The sequence below is a fragment of the Sminthopsis crassicaudata genome, chromosome 1, assembly GCF_048593235.1.
Source record: "Sminthopsis crassicaudata isolate SCR6 chromosome 1, ASM4859323v1, whole genome shotgun sequence".
NCBI classification, from domain to species: Eukaryota; Metazoa; Chordata; class Mammalia; order Dasyuromorphia; family Dasyuridae; genus Sminthopsis; species Sminthopsis crassicaudata.
In genome coordinates, this window is record NC_133617.1 from 35,736,848 (window position 1) to 35,755,989 (window position 19,142).

Below are 19,142 nucleotides of genomic sequence, written 5' to 3' on the forward strand. Positions count from 1 at the left end.
ACTGCCTGGGAGGACAATTTACCCGCTGGGCTACAGTGGAAGTATCACCAACCAGTAAAAATGTTCAAGGAAATGTAGAAGGAATTGTAACTAGGGTACAGCAATCAGAGCTGTGCCAAAGGGTAAAAAATTAATAGGGTGCCCACTTGTGGCATTTTAGCCATGAAGAAACTTACTAGAAGTAATAATCTCTAAAATTTAGGAAGAAAACAAAATCTTGATAGGTTAACATTTTGGATGGAATCAAGAGAAAAAACTAGATGGAGCACAATACTTGGAGTCAGGCAAACCCAAGTTCAAATCCTCCCTCAGATATTTACTAGCTGTGTGACCCTGGGTAAGTCATTTCATTTCTACTTACCTCTTTCCCCATCTATAAAATGGGATTCATGAGAACACCTACCTCCCACTTTGTGAGCATCAAATGAGATAATAATTGTAAAGTGCTTAGCACAGTGCCTGGCACATAATAAACACTATATAATGTTAGCTTTTCTTATTATAATTATTACTTAATTTCTATTGGTCTTGGTTTTCCCACCTGGAAAATGGGAATAAGAATAGCACCTATCTCCCAGGGTTATTATGAGAATCAAAAGAGATAATAATTGTAAAGTGCTTAGCACAGTGCTTGGCACATAATAAGCACTATATAAATGTTGGCTGTTCTTATTATACTTATTACTTAATTTCTGTTTGTCTCAGTTTTCTCACCTGAAAAATGGGAATAAGAATAGCACCTATTTCCAAGGGTTATTATGAGAATCAAATGAGATAATAATTGTAATAGCACAGTGCCTGGCACATAGTAAGCATTACATCAATGTTAATTGTTATTATTATAATTATTACTTAATTTCTGTTTGTCTCAGTTTTCTTACTGGTAAAATCAGCTTACGAATAGAACTTACTGGGTTAGCTAGCAGAACATCTACTCTGGAGCTAAGAGGACCTCAGTTCAAATATGATCTCACTTATTAGCTGTATGACTCTATGTAAGTCACTTAATGCCAATTGTCCGAAGAAGGAGGAGGAGGAAGAGAAGAAGGGAAGGAGAAGGAGAAGGAGAAGGAGAAGAAAGAAAGAGAAAGAGAAAGAGAAAGGAAGGAAGGAAGGAAGGAAGGAAGGAAGGAAGGAAGGAAGGAAGGAAGGAAGGAAGGAAGGAAGGAAGGAAGGAAGGAAGGAAGGAAGGAAGGAAGGAAGGAAGGAAGGAAGGAAGAAAAGGGAAGAAGGGAGGGAGGAAGAAAGAAGAGAACCTACCTCCCAGAATTATTAGAAGGCTAAAATGAGATAATGTACGTTCTCTTTATCCACTACACTACCTAGATACCTTGCAGCCTGGCCATACCCAGCCAGGGTCTTCCTTGGTTGGGAAGGCTTGCTTTGCAAACCTTAACATAATGTATAAATGGCAGCTGTAATTATAACCTAGCTAGGGAGAAGAAAGACACATGAAATAAAAAACAATTGAATTGTTAAAGGGGAAGTCACAGATTCTTCAATATGGAGACGGTCCAAGGGGTGAAAGTCAAAGGCCATTTGGCCCAACTCCTTCATTTTAGAGAAGAAACAGACTGAGTGATTTATTTGTTCAGGGGGAGGAAGAGGAGGAGGAAGGGAAGCGCTTCTGACTCCAAAACAAGCCCTCTCTGGACCACCCTGTTGACCCTCCCTGAGCACTCTGCAGCTAATCCATGCCCTTCTTTGTGCTGATCACCACAGAAGAGTGAGATCAGTGTGGGTGGAAGTGACTTTGGAACCTTGGGGAACCACTAGCCTGGGGCTCATCCAAACTGGCAGAGCATTTATTCCAATAGGAATTCTGCCAGCCTTGCAGCAAAACGACCCACTCATGGCATCTCCTCATGCTGGTAAGTAAGACATATGAGGAAAAGAAACGAAATATCACCGAATTATTCTGCCACTAGCTATATTCACAGTACTTCAGTTCTAACTCTGGAGCTTATGTGTCATTGAACTTTTTAAAATCAGCTTTTCCCATCTTCTCCATTAGAATGGGGGCGGCCCCTTGAAGATAAATAAGGTCTGTAGATTTCTTGCTTTTCTTCATATTCCTAGCACTTACAAGAACCTGACACAAATCCCACACTTAAAAAAAAGCATCCAGATGTTTAATGACTAAGAGGTTGGCAGAATGACCAGTGACTAAGAAGACAGATCCCCGAGGATGAATTACTTACTTGAGTGACAAGCGCTCATATTCTGGATTCCTGACTCCATGCAAGGACAGAAGCCTTCATTCGGTGGGTAGACAGACCCGTTGGCAAATAACGTCTTAGGGGCCACAAATCGAAAAGTAGGAATACCTTTGAACTCTCCCGACCTTTCATATTCAAAATTCAGAGACCTAAAGAGTTGAGAGAAAAGTAACTAATGAAAATATCATCATCAACCAGAAAGATAAAAATATCAGCCCATTAGTTTGCTATCCAAGAAACCAAAACAGGGAGGCCAAGAAGAGGCTTGATTTCTCAACTTGGCTCTACCAAAAACTTGATTTTATTTCAGCTATTACTCTTCAGATTTATGATAATCTCTGTGGATTACTGCATAGCCTGACAAATTCAGTTGCCAGTTAACAAAACTAGTTATTTTTTATTCATTGCTTTAAAAAATAAAACAGATGGCCTAATAGATAGGGGCAGGAAGAGAGCTAAATATGGAAATGATTATATTGTAGAAGACAAAAGTTACACACACACACAACTCATGGGACATGAGAGCAAGTCACTTGCTCCTGAACTTGGTTTTCTCTTGCTATCAAATGAGGAAACTGGGATGGTTAGTTTCCAAAATCCCCTTTTCAGCTTTGTCACTGAGATGGGATGGTATCCAGGGAGTGGATCCTCCTATCCTGGGAGTGGATCGCCACCATTCCCCCTCCACCAAACCCAGCCACAAATAAGAATCATTACCTGCAAGCCTCTGGGCTGTAGAACTGAAGGTTATACTCTGGAGTCATGAAAGGGGCCCACATTTGTCCAGATGTCCCATTGATCATATTGCACTGGTCTGAATGCCAGAAGTTTAACTGATAACAAATCAACAAATTTGTTAACAATATGACATTCATTCACACAGTAAATTTGTTAGCAATAACAAACCAATTAATGATAAATTTAACAAAAGCTAATAACCAATGTGTTAACCACAAGCTTGTTAACACTGACAGATTTGCTAACAAAACTTGTTAACATTGACAAATTTGTTAACAACAACAAACTTATAAATCTGTTAGTGTCAAACTTGTTAACAACAACAAATTAGTTAGCAATAACAAATTTATTAAGGATCACACATTTGTTAACAATTGCAAATTAAAGAACAAAAGGATACGCTCATGACAGTTTCCAACATGTGTCCTGGTAGAAAGTTTCATGAGTTATAATGGCCTAAAAACTTCCATGGCCCATGGGCAACTTTCTGGACATAAAACTGTGAATGCAGCTGGACTGGTCTACAAATCAATTCAATAAATATTTAAGACTTGAATCCTACCTCAAACACTTATTACCTGCATAACCATGGAGAAGTCATTTAACCTTTAGTAGCTATCACGTCCCCAACTGTCCAGTGGGATAATATACCTGCTCTTAAGGACACACTACTCCCTTCCTTGTACATGATGCTCTTTCTGTCCCCACTGGCCATCTACCACATCGAGAATGCTTTCTCTCCTTACTTCACCTCATGGATATTCTGGATTTCTCAAGGTTTGTCCCAATTCCCACCTTCTGCATGAGTCTTTCCTGGTCCTCTGAGCTATCAGTACCTTTCCCTCTTATATTTGATTTGAATATGCCTTTTACTTTATATTTTCAAGCTTCTCTCTACTAGAATATAAGATCCTTGAGGGAAAATATTGTTCCTTTTTCTAATCTTCGAATTTCCAAAGTGCTTAAATACTTATTGAACATGGTAGAGGAATATAAAAGAATTCTACCGTGTCACGGGAAATGATGAATGTAATGTTTTCAGAAAACTGGGAAAGCTTATATAAACTGATGCAAAGTAGGAAGTGGAATAAGGAAAACAATTCATGTTATAGTAATGATACTGTAAAAATGAAAAATTTGTTAAGACTTAAATTCTGATCAATGAAATAATAATTCATGATTCCAGAAGACTGATAATGAAAAGTGTTCTCCACTTCTTCACAAAGGGGTGACAATTAAATTTGAGAATGAGATACATTGTTTTTGAACATAATCAATACAGGAATTTAGCTTGCTCATTGACAGATAGTTGTTACAAAGTTTTGGGTTTGGGGGGAAAGAGAAAATAATTATTAATTGAAATATTAAAATAAAAAATACTTAAAGTTGAAATATTAAATATTAAGTTTTTTAAATTTTTAAAATATTAAAAATATTTTAATATTAATATTTAATAAAAATATTTAATAATAATAAATATGATATGATAATAACAATAAAATATAATATAATAAAAATTTTAAAATAAAAAATTTAATAATATTTTAATAAAATATTAAAAATACTTAAAACTGAAATATTAAAATAAAAATTATAAGGATCAATTGACATTTAACATCAGCTATTATTATCCAACTTCTTACCTTGCTCTCACCATTCCACTTGTCCACCAGATGGATCTTGCTGAAGTTTTTGACCCCCGTAAACACAGTGAACAATCCTGAATTGGAGTTGTTTAACTACAGATTATTGGAGAGACATAAATCAGTTTCCTGGGCAAAGAACTCAGTGAATATATAGGTTTACTCAGTTTATATTGTATGAGTATGAACAAAATTGGTGTCTTCTGTGACAGAGAGGAGGACGCTAAAACGAGTAACTTTTCTGCCCTTCCAGGAATCGTATCATCAGATTTCTACTCTTGTGAGGATTATATTTTATATTCTTGTCATGTCTGACTCTCTGTACTTGGCAAAGATACTGGAGTAGTTTGCAATTTCGTTCTCCAGATCATTTTACAGATGGGGAACCTGAGGCACACAGAGTGAAGTGACTAGCTCAGGATCACCCAGCTAGCAAGTGTTTGAGACCACATTTGATCTCAAGATTCCTTGATTTGGGTCCCGCCACTCCAACCACCCACCTGTTCTAACACCTCCCATAACAACAAAGATGTCATGCTCCTTAATGCAATCTAAAATTACATTAGTTTGTTTTTAAGTTATCATGTCTAACTGCTGACTAACAGGACCATAAAATCTAGTAATATCCCCACTACAATCTTTTGCAGATAAACTACTATCTAACCATTTCTCATCTATCTTGCAGTTGATTTTTTGGACCCATAGCAGACTTTACACTGGGTTCCAGTTATAATAGCTTACAAGGTAAAACAGCATAAGTTCTGGGTTTAGAATCAGGAAGCTTAATTTATCTTTCTAAGTTAAAATCTGACCTCATAGACAGACTAATTGGGTGACTCTGGGCAAGTCACTTTACCCTATTTGCCTCAGTTTTCTCATCTGTAAAATGAACCAAATCACTTCAATACCCTTGCCAAGAAAACATCAAATCTGGCCTTAGATACTTCCTAGATGTGTGACTCTGGGCAAGTCAGTTAATCCTGTTTACCTTAGTTTCTTCATCTGTAAAATGAGCTGGAGAAAGAAATGGCCAGCCACTCCAGTATTGGCCAAAAAAAATCCAAAAGGGGTCCCTAAGCGTTGGATATGACTGAACAAAAACATATAGCCCTTACTATGTTCCAGATATTTTGCTAAATGTTTTTAAAATGTCATTTTCCCTAAGCAATTCCAGTAAACTTTGGATAGAAAACGCCATCTGCATTCAGAGAGAGAACTATGGATAATGAATGTAAATCAACATATGCTATGTTCACATATTTTTTCCTTTTTCTTCTGATTTTTATTCTCTCATGGTTTTTCTCTTTTGTTCTTTTTCTTTTGTGACATGATTCATAAAGAAATGTGTATTTAAAAATTAATGCTTGTGTATAACCAGAAAAAAAAAACAATTAAAAAATCACATTTTGACATACAACCCTAGGAAGTGGTCTTATTATTTGTTTATTTTGTTTCTTATCATTATTATTTATTTTTATAATATAAAATACAGGTATCTTATTGATTATTTATTATTATCCCCATTTTATAGTTGAAGAGATGGAAGTGGACAGAGTTTAAATGGTTCACATAACTAGGAAGTATCCGGTGCTGGATTTGAACTCTAATCGCAATGATTTTGGATTCAGTGCTCTAATGCTCCATCTAGCTGCCTCATCATACTTGGTTCTGACTAATGCTTTAGCCTGCCAAAATCTTTTTTTCCTCCCTCCAGATCAGACCGCTCTAGCAGTGAAGAAATTGCAGCATCTGGCCACCATACCTGAGCTCATGAGCTCTCTTACCAAGCCACTTATGGAGAATTATTCTCCTAAATGTGGCTACTTTCCAGCGGGTCCTCCCAAGCAAGAAAGGCCTCAAGGATGGGCCTTCCCTGTGAAGCTCATGAACAGGTTGACATTTGTCATAATGGTTTTTATATTTTAGACAGTGAGCTCTTGGAACACAGCAACTGTTTTATGACTGTTTTTGTTTTCCCAGGGCTTATAGTAGATAATCAATCAATAAATGTCTACTAATAGGCTGAATGGTTTTCTTTCAGTCACACTAATTTCCAAAGACCATTACAGTGTATGTAATAGAATCTTGGTTCTGGATCCAGTTTTTGAACATAGCCAATACAGGAATTTAGCTTGCTCATTGACAGATGCTTCTTACAAAGTTTTGGTTTGTTTTAGGTTTTGGAAAAGAGAGAAAATAACTATTAACTGAAATGTTAAAATTAAAAAATACTTGTTAACTAATTATAAGATCAATTAACATTTAACATCAGCTATTATTATCCAGCTTTCTTTCTAGCCTGGCAAAGAATGTTTCATTTACTTACTTATTAATTTGTTTACTTATTCATAGTATTTTCACACTATATCTAGCAAAGAATGCTGTTTACTTATTTGCTTGCTTTTTGTTTATTATTGTTCATGCTAATTTCTCCCTATACTTGGCAAATAATATTTCATTCATTCATTTTATTCATTCAAATCCTAACTCTTTCAATGAGTACTTTTGTGACTTTGGCTTCCCTGAGCCTCAGTTTCCCCATCTGTAAAAATGGAGGGGTTGACCTAGAGAGACTCAAAGAGTGGACGAAGTTGAAGTCTGAAACCCCCATCCATTAATGGAGGAAACACACAATTGACAAAGGTCATGGTCTTTGAAACCCTGAGAGTTAAATGAAGGTGTTGGGGAGTTAGCCTGGGGAAGAGAAACTTGGAGGGGGGGCAATAACTGTTTTTCGAACGTCTGTTCGAATGGACATCAAGTAGAGAAGGGATGAGATTTTGGCCCCAGAGAGTGGAACCAGCAGCAATGGTCGGGGAGGGTTGTTGTTGAGAGGGTAAATGAAGGATCAGCATCAGGAAAGAATTCTAAATAATCAATAAGAGAATTAGCCAACTTGAGAGAGGATAAGTTCCCTCTGACTGGGATGGAGCAGGGAATAGGGAGTATTCTAGCTCAGAGGACAGATGATCACTGGTTGGAGTTTTGGGATTTTTTTCCTGAGACAATTGGGATTAAGTGACTTGACCAGGATCACACAGCTCAAAAGATAAGTGTCTGAGGCCAGATTTGAACTCAGGAAGTCTTCCTGACTTTGGGGCAGAGGTTTTTTTTGAGTACTGGTTGGATGACTAATATGGAACTATGATTTATACAAATATAACTCCTATCAAATAGCCTGCCTTCTCAATAAAGGGGGTAGAGAAGGGAGAGAATTTGGAACTCAGGAGTTTTTTTTAATAAAAATGTTAATAAAAATGTTAAAAATTGTTTTACAAGTAATTGGGAAAAAGCAAACTATTAAATTTGAGTATAGGTTGGTCTCAATGGCTGTTGTGGTCCTTCCAACCTCAAATTCTATGATTCTAAAATACTCACACAACACAAGCTTAGACTCACAAAAAAGGGGTTTAAAAAAGCAGAAACAGCCCTTCTATGATGTTAATTTTTTAGATGATGCTGAACAAGTGACTTCCTCTTACTGGGCTTTGGTTTGTACCTCAGTGAAATGATGGGGCCAGAATACACAAGGTCCCTTCTAAGGGTCTGTGGGTCTAATCCTAAAGGGAAATGGAAGGACAGCAGCTGTGGAGGGACTGCATGAGCCAGCCCACCCACGTCAAATAATCTGAGCAATAATGGAATCCATCAGTCAGTGAGGATCAATTAAGCACCTGCTGAATGTGAGGGGCTGCTTAAAAATTCCCAAGTTCAGGGCATGAACTAGTGTGAAAGGATGGTGGGGAGCTGGCGAAGAATGTGTTATTTACTTACTTATTCATTTGTTTATTTATTCATACTTCTTTCACATTATACCTAGCAAAGAATGCTCCGTTTATTTATCTGCTTGCTTTTTATTTATTATTGTTCATGCTCATTTCTCACCATACTTGGCAAATAATGTTTCATTCATTCATTCATTTTATTCATAACAACTTTACACTATCCCTGGCAAGTCTGCAGAGCCGCAGAAGCCTCCCCCTTTCTACCAGGGAGATTGAGGAATATGAGTGGAAAGCGTTTCTTAGGTTCTCAAGGTCACTGGCAAGTTTTTCTGATTTTTTTTTAAATCTTTGTTATAAAGGAAGATTCACTGGGCTAAAAAAGAGGGGGAAAGTGTGATACGAGAGCAAAAGACAGATTCATTTTTTCATTGGTAAAAATTGACAAAATAACAGCGACGGATCAGGTCAAGCTAACCAGCCCTGTGTATGTTTATGCTGTTTTGCCCCATCCCAACTCACCTTTGAAAATAAGCCAAATTTATCCTTAAACGGCAACATGCCAGGGAAGTACTTATTCAGCATATCGATCATAGGATCCCGATAACCCCACATGATGTCCCCCACTGTGCGGTTCATGAAGGCCCGCTGGCCGAACATGGAGAAGGACAAGCTCATGAGCAGCTTCATGGACATGGGTTTGTGTTCCATCATCATGGAGGACACCTAGAACAGAGAGACACCGACATCAGCAGGAGATCTGGGGTTCAGACTTGGGGAGGGGGAAGGGGGGATGCTCTCTCCCCCAGCACACTTTTTGCATCTCTGAAATCTATTATTATTTAAATGTTTTCCAGCTAAAAAACTGTCACCTTTTCCTCCAACCCCCTTAATTCCGAAGCCTCCCCTAGGGGATTATCTGTAATTTAACCTGTGTTTGTCTGCAGTTCTTCGCATGTTATCTCCCATATCAGACGGTAAGGTCTCTGGGGACAGGTTCAGTATTTTGTTGTATATCTAGAACTCAGCACAGTTCCTGGCACACTGTAAGCCCTTAACAAATGTTTAGTGACTGAACAACAGAACAGAAAGTTGATCTGGCTCCATTTCCTGAGATGAAAACCAAACAGACTTTCGATTTCCTTCCTCCCCTCACCCCAGTTGTCCAGACAGGCTGGGAGGGTGGTAGAAAGTACCAGAGATTGCACTTGAGCCAAGTTTTCAAGTTCAGTCAACAAGCATTTATTAAATGCTTACTGTGTGCCAGGCATTGTGCTCAGCACAATAGAAAGCCAAAAACAAGGTCTCTGAAGTCAGGAAGTTTACAATCTAAAGTTTTCAAGGAAAGTAGAGATTCTAAGAAATGAGGTCAAAGGCGGGAAGATCAGGCAAAGGGAACAAGTAGGGCAAAGGCAGAGGGCTAGGGAGGGAGGGCCAAGTGGAACATTTAGGAGAATTAGACCACGGAGTGTGTGACCAGGGCTAATGTCTGCTAAGCCCCAAGAGTGAGGTGGAAGCCAGGCCCAGAAAGGTTTTAAATGTTAAACAGAAAGAAAAAAAGAAGTTTGGATTTGACCAAGATAGAAGAGGAGAGAGGCCTTAGCAAGTGACCGGATACAGGGGATGAGCGTGAGAATTCAAAGGTGGTCCCTGGAAGCTTGGATGGGGCAGAGGCTGGGGTCCCTCTGACAGAAATGAAGGAGGCTGGGGGAAGCTCCACCGTGGACATTTCTGCTTAAAGCACCTATAGGGTGGTGGTCCAATGGGCGATGAAAGTCTGGAAGTTAGGAAAGGGGTTAGGACGGAGAGATAGAGCGGAGAAGTATCGTGATAGAGATGGCAATGGAATCCGTGGTTAAAATCACCAAATGAAAAAGTGGAGAGGGAGAAGGGGGAGAAGGGAGGGGATAGGGAAGGGGAAGAAGTACAGGAGAAAAGGGAAGATATAGAAAAAGGGGAAGGGGAAGAAGTAGAAAAAGAGGAATGGGGAAAGGAAAGAGGTAGAGGAAGGGGAATGGGAAGAATAGAAAAGGAAAATGTAGAGGAAGGGGAAGAGGAAGAGAAAGAATAAGAGGAAAGGAAAGAGATAGAAGGGGAAGGGGAAGAAGTAGAGGAAAGGGATTGGGAAGAAGAGAAAAGGGAAGAGGTAGAGGAAAAGAAAGGGAAGAGAAGAAGGAGAATAAGAAGATAAAGGGAAGAGGAAGGGAAAGAAGAAGGGGAAAAGGAAGAGGAAGAAGAGGTAGAGGAAGAGGACCTAGAACTTCGCTTTAGAGGATGCAGTCAGAGGGTAGGATCTGGACGAAGGTCCAGCAAAGGAGTGGTCAGACAGGTAAGAGAAGAACCAGGAGAGATTCAGGGTCCCAAAAACCTAGAGAGAAGAAGAGAAGAAGCTGCTCAAAAGGGTCAGAGCTTTCAGATAAGTCAAGGAGGCTAACCATTGAAAAAAGGCGGAAAAGCATCCAGAGGTGAGACTCGAACGTGGGTCTTTCTGACTCCCATCCCTCCCCTCTTGCCCAGGGTACCCCCAGCTGCCTGTGCCCTGCACTCACCAAGACCAGCAAGTTGGGCATCACGATGTAATCGGTTTCTAAGCCCCGGGACATGTGAGGCTGGAACACGAAGGTCCGGTATTCTAAGAAGGACACCGTGTCATTGTCATAGAAAGTGATGTTGTGTTTCTGCCTGTATTCTCTGTGGAAACAAAGGCAGGGAAGCCCTGAGCGCCCCACCTGTCCCCGGCCTTCTCCCCTGGGTCAGCCCTTCCCACGGACACCTCAAAGGGCCCATACAAGGACTCTGCTTTAAGCGTCTCCCCCAGCAGCCACGAGGCCCTGGAGAGCGGAGACCATCTCCCCCTTTGCTGTGTATGTTCCCAGGGCCGAGCAAATTTAGGAAGGGCCTGGACACTGAATCCCCATTTGCTTTACAGCTCCCCTCCCACAGGCACTCCCACCTGATGTTCCTTAGCACCCAACAAAAATCCAGAATCCAGACTGCGGGGTTCCGGTCAGTGCCGTCCCCACGTGTTCTTAACTTCTTATACAGAGATTTACAGGATGGGGCGTTCTTGGTAAACTCCCCATGTGACTAACATTCCAGGACTTCCATCCAGGGCTGCACGATTCCCACAAGCACTCTTTTATTCCCTCTATTTGCAGTAATTAATAGCTCAAAGTCCACCGCTTCCAGGAAGACTTCCGTGAAAAATTCTCTATCATTTAAAAAACACTTTTAAAACATAAAAAGCATTTTTTAAAAACATAAAAATCATTTTAAAAAAACATTCTATGGTTTCATTGATATAGAGGAAGTTAAAAAACACTTTAAAAATATTAAAACATTTATTAAAAAAAAACTTAAAAAAACATTCCATGGTTTCATTGGTATAGAGGAAGTTAAAAAACACTTTAAAAATATTAAAACATTTATAAAAAAAAAAGATTTAAAAAACCATTCTATGGTTTCATTGGTATAGAGGAATCGTTTAAAAAACGCTTTAAAATATAAAAACATTTTTAAAAAACATAAAAAACATTTAAAAAAAAAAACCCATTCTGTGTTTTCATAGATATAGAGAAACAAGAATTCTTAACTTTTGCGTGACGCCAAATTTGAACTCAGACCTCCCCGAATCCATGTCCCAAGCCCTATCCCCTGCACTACAGCTGTCCCTATAAATGGGGAAAAGATTTGTTTTGTTTCAGGTAAGATGAGAAGGTCCCACTGTCCAGGCTCTAAATCATGATCCCATGAGGTCATCAGGGTGGAGCGCTAACAAAGGAGGAGTACCAGTCTTCAGGGAGGCAGAGCAGCCCGGGGCAGTGAAGGTGAAGTGACAGCCTCCTGCGTCAGAGGCACCCCAAAGCCAGCCCCCTAACCACTACGGCAGACAGCACCAGAGAGGTTAAGCACTTTGACCTGGACCCACAGCAAAAATGGGGGGGACACCCTCAGTCAGTCCACTAAGTACTTTACCCCTGGACCCTCAGAAAAAATGGGGGAGGGGGACACCCCTCAGTCAGTCCACTAAGTACTTTACCCCTGGACCCTCAGAAAAAATGGGGGAGGGGGACACCCCTCAGTCAGCCCACCGTTCTCTCCCCTACAGTGACCACACGGAGCCCCCCGAGGGACAGAGCTCCTCGACAGGGGCTTCCAGAGCCACCCCAGTACAGAGCTGAGTGATTCCCAAAGTTACTGATAGTGCTTAGAACCCCCCATCCACCCTGTGGTGAGCCACCCCTCACTGTACTTTCTCTGAGCAGAGGCAAAGGCTTAGGGTCAGAGGCTAGAGCCGGGGACCTTGCCTGGGAGGGGGCTTTGGACGCCAACTGGCTGATCCAGTTTCCTCATCTGTAAAGCTGAGGACCTGAAGGACAGGGAGTGGGGGGGATGAAGGGGGACCCTTTCAACCCTAAATCCATGATCCTGAGACATACTGCCAGCAGGCCAGACTTAAAAGGAGGCTGTGTAGTAGAGCAGGAAGAGCCCCGGGCGAAGGGGGGGAGAGGCTGGTTCTTCTGGTCCTAGCACTTGCTAATAGCTGTGTGAACTTGGGCAAAACCTCCCCTCCTTGGCAGGTTCTCTGTTTCTCCCACTCTGCAACAGGGAGTTGAACTAGGTGGCCTGTGAGCATCAGACCCACGGCAGGAAGCCTCATGGGCAACTCACTTGACCTGTGTCTGCCTCAGTTTCCTCATCTTCCCAGGCTTGTTGTGAGGAGCTGCTTTTCCGTCTCCCTTCCCCCACTTAGACCAGGATCTTGAAGAGAGGGACTGGTTTTGCCTGTCTTTGTATCCCTGGCCCTTACTAGCATGTAGTAGGTGCTCAATAAATGCTTGTTCACCTGGCCACACTTCAGGGCATTACGATATTCTATCATTTTGCTCAAGAAGAACTAAATTCACGGCAATAGCCACTCAGTCTCCACTATGGCCAAGCACAGATCTCTGAGTGCCTTCTTCTCTCTGACAAGAAGACCCCTGATGGCCCAAAGACCCCGTCTCCTCCGGTCTCTCACCGCTTCAGCGAGCCGCGTGGGCCCCTGGGTCCGGGCCTTCCGGCTCTGCCCCACAGCCCCCTGGGACCTCCTCACCTGTACACATACGGCCCGCGCTCCTGAATGGAAGGCTTCTCCCCCTTCAGCACTCCCTCCGAGTTGACGATGTGGAATAAGTACACGGACATGTAGAAAGGAATGGGGATCTCCTTCCACATCTCAAAGGACAGGCTGGTGGGGTCAATCTTGACATTCTGTGGGTGTAAAAAAAATCAGCTTTAGTATTTCTAACCCCAGCAGATAAAAGGTCTTTTCATCAGAGCTGCCGTGGTGGGACCCAGAGCTCTGGGAGCGACCTCCGAACTCTGAGCCAAGGGCAGGAGATGCTGACGTCTCCGGGATCAATGGATAAAGAGAAGGAGCTGGCAGGGGCTCCTTGTTCTTTCTCCCATAAAATGGGGAGCTCTCCCCACCTTCCCTGTGGCTTCAAGTACCCCCCACGTATGTGTCTGTATGTGTATAAGTATTCTATATATGCACATGTGTATCATATGAGTACTGTGCATGTTATGTGTGTAATTTTATTATATGTGTACATGAGGATATATGTATTGTACATGCATGTATGTGTGCAATATATTGCATTATGCATGTATGTTTATGGTACAGCATTTGTTTGTGTATATATGTACATTTGCACATATATAGGTACGTATGATTATATGTATTGTGCATGTGTGTTGCATTGTATGTATGTGTGTCTACATATTTATATAATTTAAAGATAGATAATACAATAGAAGAATAGTGGCTGGAGATGAGAGGGCCTGGGCCCAAACTCTGCCTCTGAGACCCTGAGGAAGCCCCCCAGCATCCCCGGGTCCCAGGGTCCTTAGCTGTAAAACAGAGCTTGGACAACATATAAGCAGTAAAGATGGAGGCTCATTCTTCTACTGTCCACTCAGCTTGCAGAGTTGCGGGGGCTGGGGGAGGGCGGCAAAGGGGAAACTGCGGTAGGTCTGAGCCCACTTTGCCAGGCCTGGGTGGTATAGGGGAAGGTGCCCCCCCCCAGCCCCCAGGTGTTGGGAGGAATGTTTGTACTTGTGCTCCCGCTTTATCTTTGAAGTAATTCTATCCCTTTGAAGGAGCCAAAACTGAGGGGGATGGACTCGACGGCTCTGAGGTCCCTTCCTGTTTTCTACCCGTGATTACATGAACCAAGCCGAGTCTGCCAACAAATCTGGGCAAAGACCAAAGCTGGGGAGCAGCTTTCCCAGGATTCAGCTTCTCCCGAGCACTTCCACTTCTAGCCCAGTTAACAAGTCCAATTAAATCACTTTAGCATCTGTGCAGCCAGGCATTCTTTCTGCTGGAAGCAAGCTCGGCATGGCTCGGGCAGGTCGAGGCAGCTGCAGCCACGGTGCCAGGGCACCCTCGCTGCCTTCCCCCAGAAGCCCCACAACCGGGGCGGCCGATGATCGGGTCATCTCACGCCCCAGTGGCCCGGCCCGCGCCGGCCCAAACAACCCCATCTCCCCCCCCTGGGGGAAACATAAAGGCCACCTTTATCTGGCGGTAAAGAACCAGAAAAGTAAGGGGGGTCTCCCCCCGCCTGGGAACACCCGGACAAATTACGGCACAGACGTGTTATTGTGCTGTAAGGAATCACGAAGGGGATAATTTCAGGAAAACGTGGAAAGATTTGTACCAAGAAAGATTTACACAATAACTTCACAAAGATAAACAACTTCTGGAGAGCTTGAAGTCACTAGAATAAGGCGCTGACCAATTATAATTCCAGAGGCTAATGAGGAAACACCACCTATCCCTGATAGATACGTGATGGGCTCAGGGTACAAAAGGAGACGGACCAATTTTAGAACATGGCCGATGCAAGAATCAGTTTTTGCTTGACTTTGCATATTAGGAGGCTTTGTTTTTCTTCTCCCACCTCCCAACCATAAATAGGGAAAAAGGAGGGGAGGAAAAAAGAGAAAGTAGATTCAATTTTTTTAAATTAATTAAAAAAAATAAAAACAACAGCAGGCAAACCAACTTTCAGTATCTCCTTTTTCCTCCTGACTTCTAAATTATTCAATCACATTTCTCTGAAAGAGGACAGCCTACCCAGGAAGAGTTTGGGGATGCAAGTAATCACAAGAATCCAAATGAGAAAAAAATACTATTAAGCCATCTTGTAGCCACGTCTTTCCCTTAGGGAGCTCAAGCCTTAACTAGCATCTCATCCTAAGGTCAGGGTACTGGAATCCTTTCTCTCTACTCCAATCTCCAAGCCCCAGCTCAAAGCCTGCCCATCCCTCGGGGTCCAATCCAAGTGGGGCCCATTTCCATGGAGTGACCCCTGGCCACTGCTTTATGTGCTTCTTCAGCTCCTCTCATCCTCCAGTACTCTATGTCTTCACATGGTATAGGGGAAAAGGCATTGGACTCTTGAGTTATACCAAGTCATATCTGAGCTGAAGCAAGTTCAAATCCAGCCTCAGACATTTGTTAGCTTTGTGACCCCTCCGCAAATCACTTCATTTCTGCCTCAGTTTCCTCAACTCTAAAATGGGAATCATACCAGAGTCTAACTTACAGGTTTGGAATATGGATCAAAAGCACATAATAAATGCTATAAAAAAGCTTACTCCCCATTAGAAGACTAATGCATTATTGGTGGAATTCTGAAATAATCCAACCAATCTGGAGAGCAATTTGGAACTGTGTCCACAGGGCTATAAAACTGTGCGTACCCTTTGGCCCAGTAGTCCCATTAGTGGGTCTGTATCCCAAGGAAATCATAACGGAGGGAAAAGGACCCACGTGTGCAAAAAAGTTTGTAGCAGCTTTTTGTGGCAGCAAAGAATTGGAAAATGAGTAGATGCTCATCAACTGGGGAATGGCTGAACAAGCCGTGGTACATGAAGGTAATGGAATATTATTGTTCCATAAAAAATGATGAACAAGCTTATGAGACAAAGACCTGGAAAGATTTACATGAACTGATGCTGAGAGATACATTGTACACAATAACAGCAAGAATGTGCAATGATCAACTATGAAAAGTTCAGTGATCAAAGTAAGCCCCAATAGACTTTGGACAGAAAATGCCATCTGCCTTCCAGAAAAAAGAACTAAGAGGATTGACTGTAAATCAATACATACTATGTTCACTTTTTTTCTGTTTTTTTTTTCTCTCCCATGTTTTTTCTGTTTTGGTCTGATTTTTCTTTCCTAACATGATTTACAGAGTAATATGTATTAAAAAAATAAATAAATTTACCAGAAAAAAAAAGAGAGAGAAATGCTTATTCCTTTTCCCTTTCTCTATGTCTATGAACAAAATTCCATCCTTGGATAATATGTCCATTTCCCTTATTTCTGTCCCTGAACAGGTTTGTTGTAAGGATCAAAACCGATCATACTTGTAAAGTACTTATGCTGTCTGGCACATAGTAGGTGCTATTGAAATGCTTATTCCTTTCCCCTTTCCCTATGTCTGTGAGTAGTATGTCCATCTTTGGATAATATGTCCATTTCCCTTATTTCTGTCCCTGAACAGGTTTGTTGTAAGGATCAAACTGATCATACTTGTAAAGTACTTATGCTGTCTGGCACATAGTAGGTGCTATTGAAATGCTTATTCCTTTCCCCTTTCCCTATGTCTGTGAGTAGTATGTCCATCTTTGGATAATATGTCCATTTCCCTTATTTCTGTCCCTGAACAGGTTTGTTGTAAGGATCAAAACTGATCATACTTGTAAAGTACTTATGCTGTCTGGCACATAGTAGGTGCTATTGAAATGCTTATCCCCTTTCCCTATGTCTGTGAGTAGTATGTCCATCTTTGGATAATATGTCCATTTCCTTATTTCTGTCCTTGAGAAGGAGGTGAGGTGGTACAGAGAGGAAGGATTCTGGGCTTGGATTCCCAGGACCCAAATTGGAATCTCACCTGTGACACTTACTATCTCTAGGACTCTCACTAAGTTATCTTCTCTCTGCCATGGGGCCCCAGTTCTCTCATCTGCGAAATGGGGATAACAATATTAGTTGTGACAATCACAAATAATGAATGTGAAGCTCCTTATAAACCCCAGAACTAGAAAAATGCCAGAAAAATTAGTTCTTAAGGATAGAGTTAAAGTAACATTATAATCTCAAACCTTACGAGTTGAAATAACTGGAAATCTTTTCATTTCAACCCAAGTACCCACTGCCTATGGAACATTAAGCTAAGCACTGGAGAGAATATGATGGCCCTTAGAAGGGGGGGGGGAAGTGGTTTGCCATTTCTTTCTCCAGCTCATTTTTACAGATAAGGAAACTGAGGCAATCAGGCATAAGTAAGTGACACAGTGTCATAAGCTAGTAGTTTGAACTTGAGTTTCCCTGACTCTAGGCCTTAAATCTAATGCCTAGGAAAACTCAAAGAAAGTGACCTGGAGATCCAAGAGAGTCCAAAAATCCCACTAACAGCTGAAATCTGAAAGCTTTCAATAGTTGGGGAAGTCACTCTCAAGCAAATAGGCCATTTTCCTAAGTGTCTCTAAGAATGAGGGGACCTTCATTTTTTAACCAGTAAGTTCTGAGGGTCTCTAAACTTAGGAGCCATGGGCGCTATAGTTCTAGTTGTAGTTCTGCTGACTTTTATGGAAAAGCAGGAATCAGAGAGGAAATTCTGGCCCACTTACAAGACCTCTAGCCTATAATAGTCTGAGGCTTCTGGGTATTTTTGAAGTTGTTATTACTTTTTAGCCATAAAACCCACCTTCCCGTTAAGAAAAAGCTTAATGGGACCCCAGACACTCTCTCATCAATGTTTGGGTCAGCTGTGCTCAGTGAATACCCGGAAAAACCTATTGTCTGAAGGCAAAGGACAAAGGAGGCTGCCTGTGGTCCAGATAACGAGATCTAAGACACTATTCCTCCAATAAGGAAGCCCACACCCTTTGGAGTTAGCCCTGGGGCAGGGACAGCATCATCAGGACCCTGGTGGGAAGGCCCGCCCTCTAGGTACAAGATTCCAAACAATCTGCTCCTCACCTACTCTTCTATTTCCTAAAGGTTAGAGGTGAGAGTCCTTGCTCAGCACAAAGCTAAATGGTCCTGACCTTTTGAATTGATCCACTGGCTGCCTTTACTGCTCTAAAAAAGTCACCCAAAGGCACTTGCTCTTCTCTGTCTATAGGAAAGTCTGAAAAGCCAGTGAGAAAAATGGCATCAAGATGTTGATGTAGCATGTAAAATGTATGGGATTACCTGCCATGGGGGGGGGGGGGGGGAGGGAGTGGAGGGAGGGAGGGGATAATTTGGAAAAATGAATAAAAAAAAAAAAAAAAAAAAGATGTTGATGTAGGGGCAGCTAGGTAGTGGACAGAGAACCAGTCCTGAAGTCAGGATGTCCTGAGTTCAAATTTGGTCATTTCCTGCTGTGTGACCCTGGGCAAGTCACTTAACCCCCAATTGCCCCAGACCAAAAAAAAAAAAAAAAAAATGTTATCGATAGAATTCATAATCAGGATCAAGCACTGGACTGGATCCAATAAGATGAAATTCAATTTGAAGAAATGAATGGATGAATAAATAAATAAATGACTAGATGGATGGAGGGATAGATGTCTCATACTTGGGTCCAACATATCAATTTCACAAGGATATAGTGGTTAGACTATGGTTGGTCTGAAGAAGATCTGGGGATCAAGAAGATCAAAAGTGGATAACAAGTCTACTGTGAACTAAGGTAGCTTAAAAAAGGGTAATATGGTCTTAGGTTACATCAAGGAAATGAATGTTTTTTTAATTAAGCATGTACTAT

The 19,142-nt window shown here is 41.6% G+C and overlaps 1 protein-coding gene across 3 annotated transcripts in view; it reads right to left on the minus strand.

Moving 5' to 3' along the window:
- The window catches only part of SCARB1 (scavenger receptor class B member 1), a 94,931-nt gene that overhangs the window by 27,219 nt on the left and 48,570 nt on the right, over positions 1 to 19,142 (minus strand). For all 3 annotated transcript variants that reach the window (XM_074285055.1, XM_074285011.1, XM_074285036.1), the window contains exons 2-7: positions 13,418 to 13,575; positions 10,872 to 11,013; positions 8,845 to 9,048; positions 4,601 to 4,696; positions 2,937 to 3,052; positions 2,202 to 2,368 (exon numbers count right to left, since the gene is read on the minus strand). In XM_074285055.1, the coding sequence (XP_074141156.1) occupies positions 2,202 to 2,368; positions 2,937 to 3,052; positions 4,601 to 4,696; positions 8,845 to 9,048; positions 10,872 to 11,013; positions 13,418 to 13,575 (883 nt within the window). The remainder of the gene's footprint in view (positions 1 to 2,201; positions 2,369 to 2,936; positions 3,053 to 4,600; positions 4,697 to 8,844; positions 9,049 to 10,871; positions 11,014 to 13,417; positions 13,576 to 19,142) is intronic.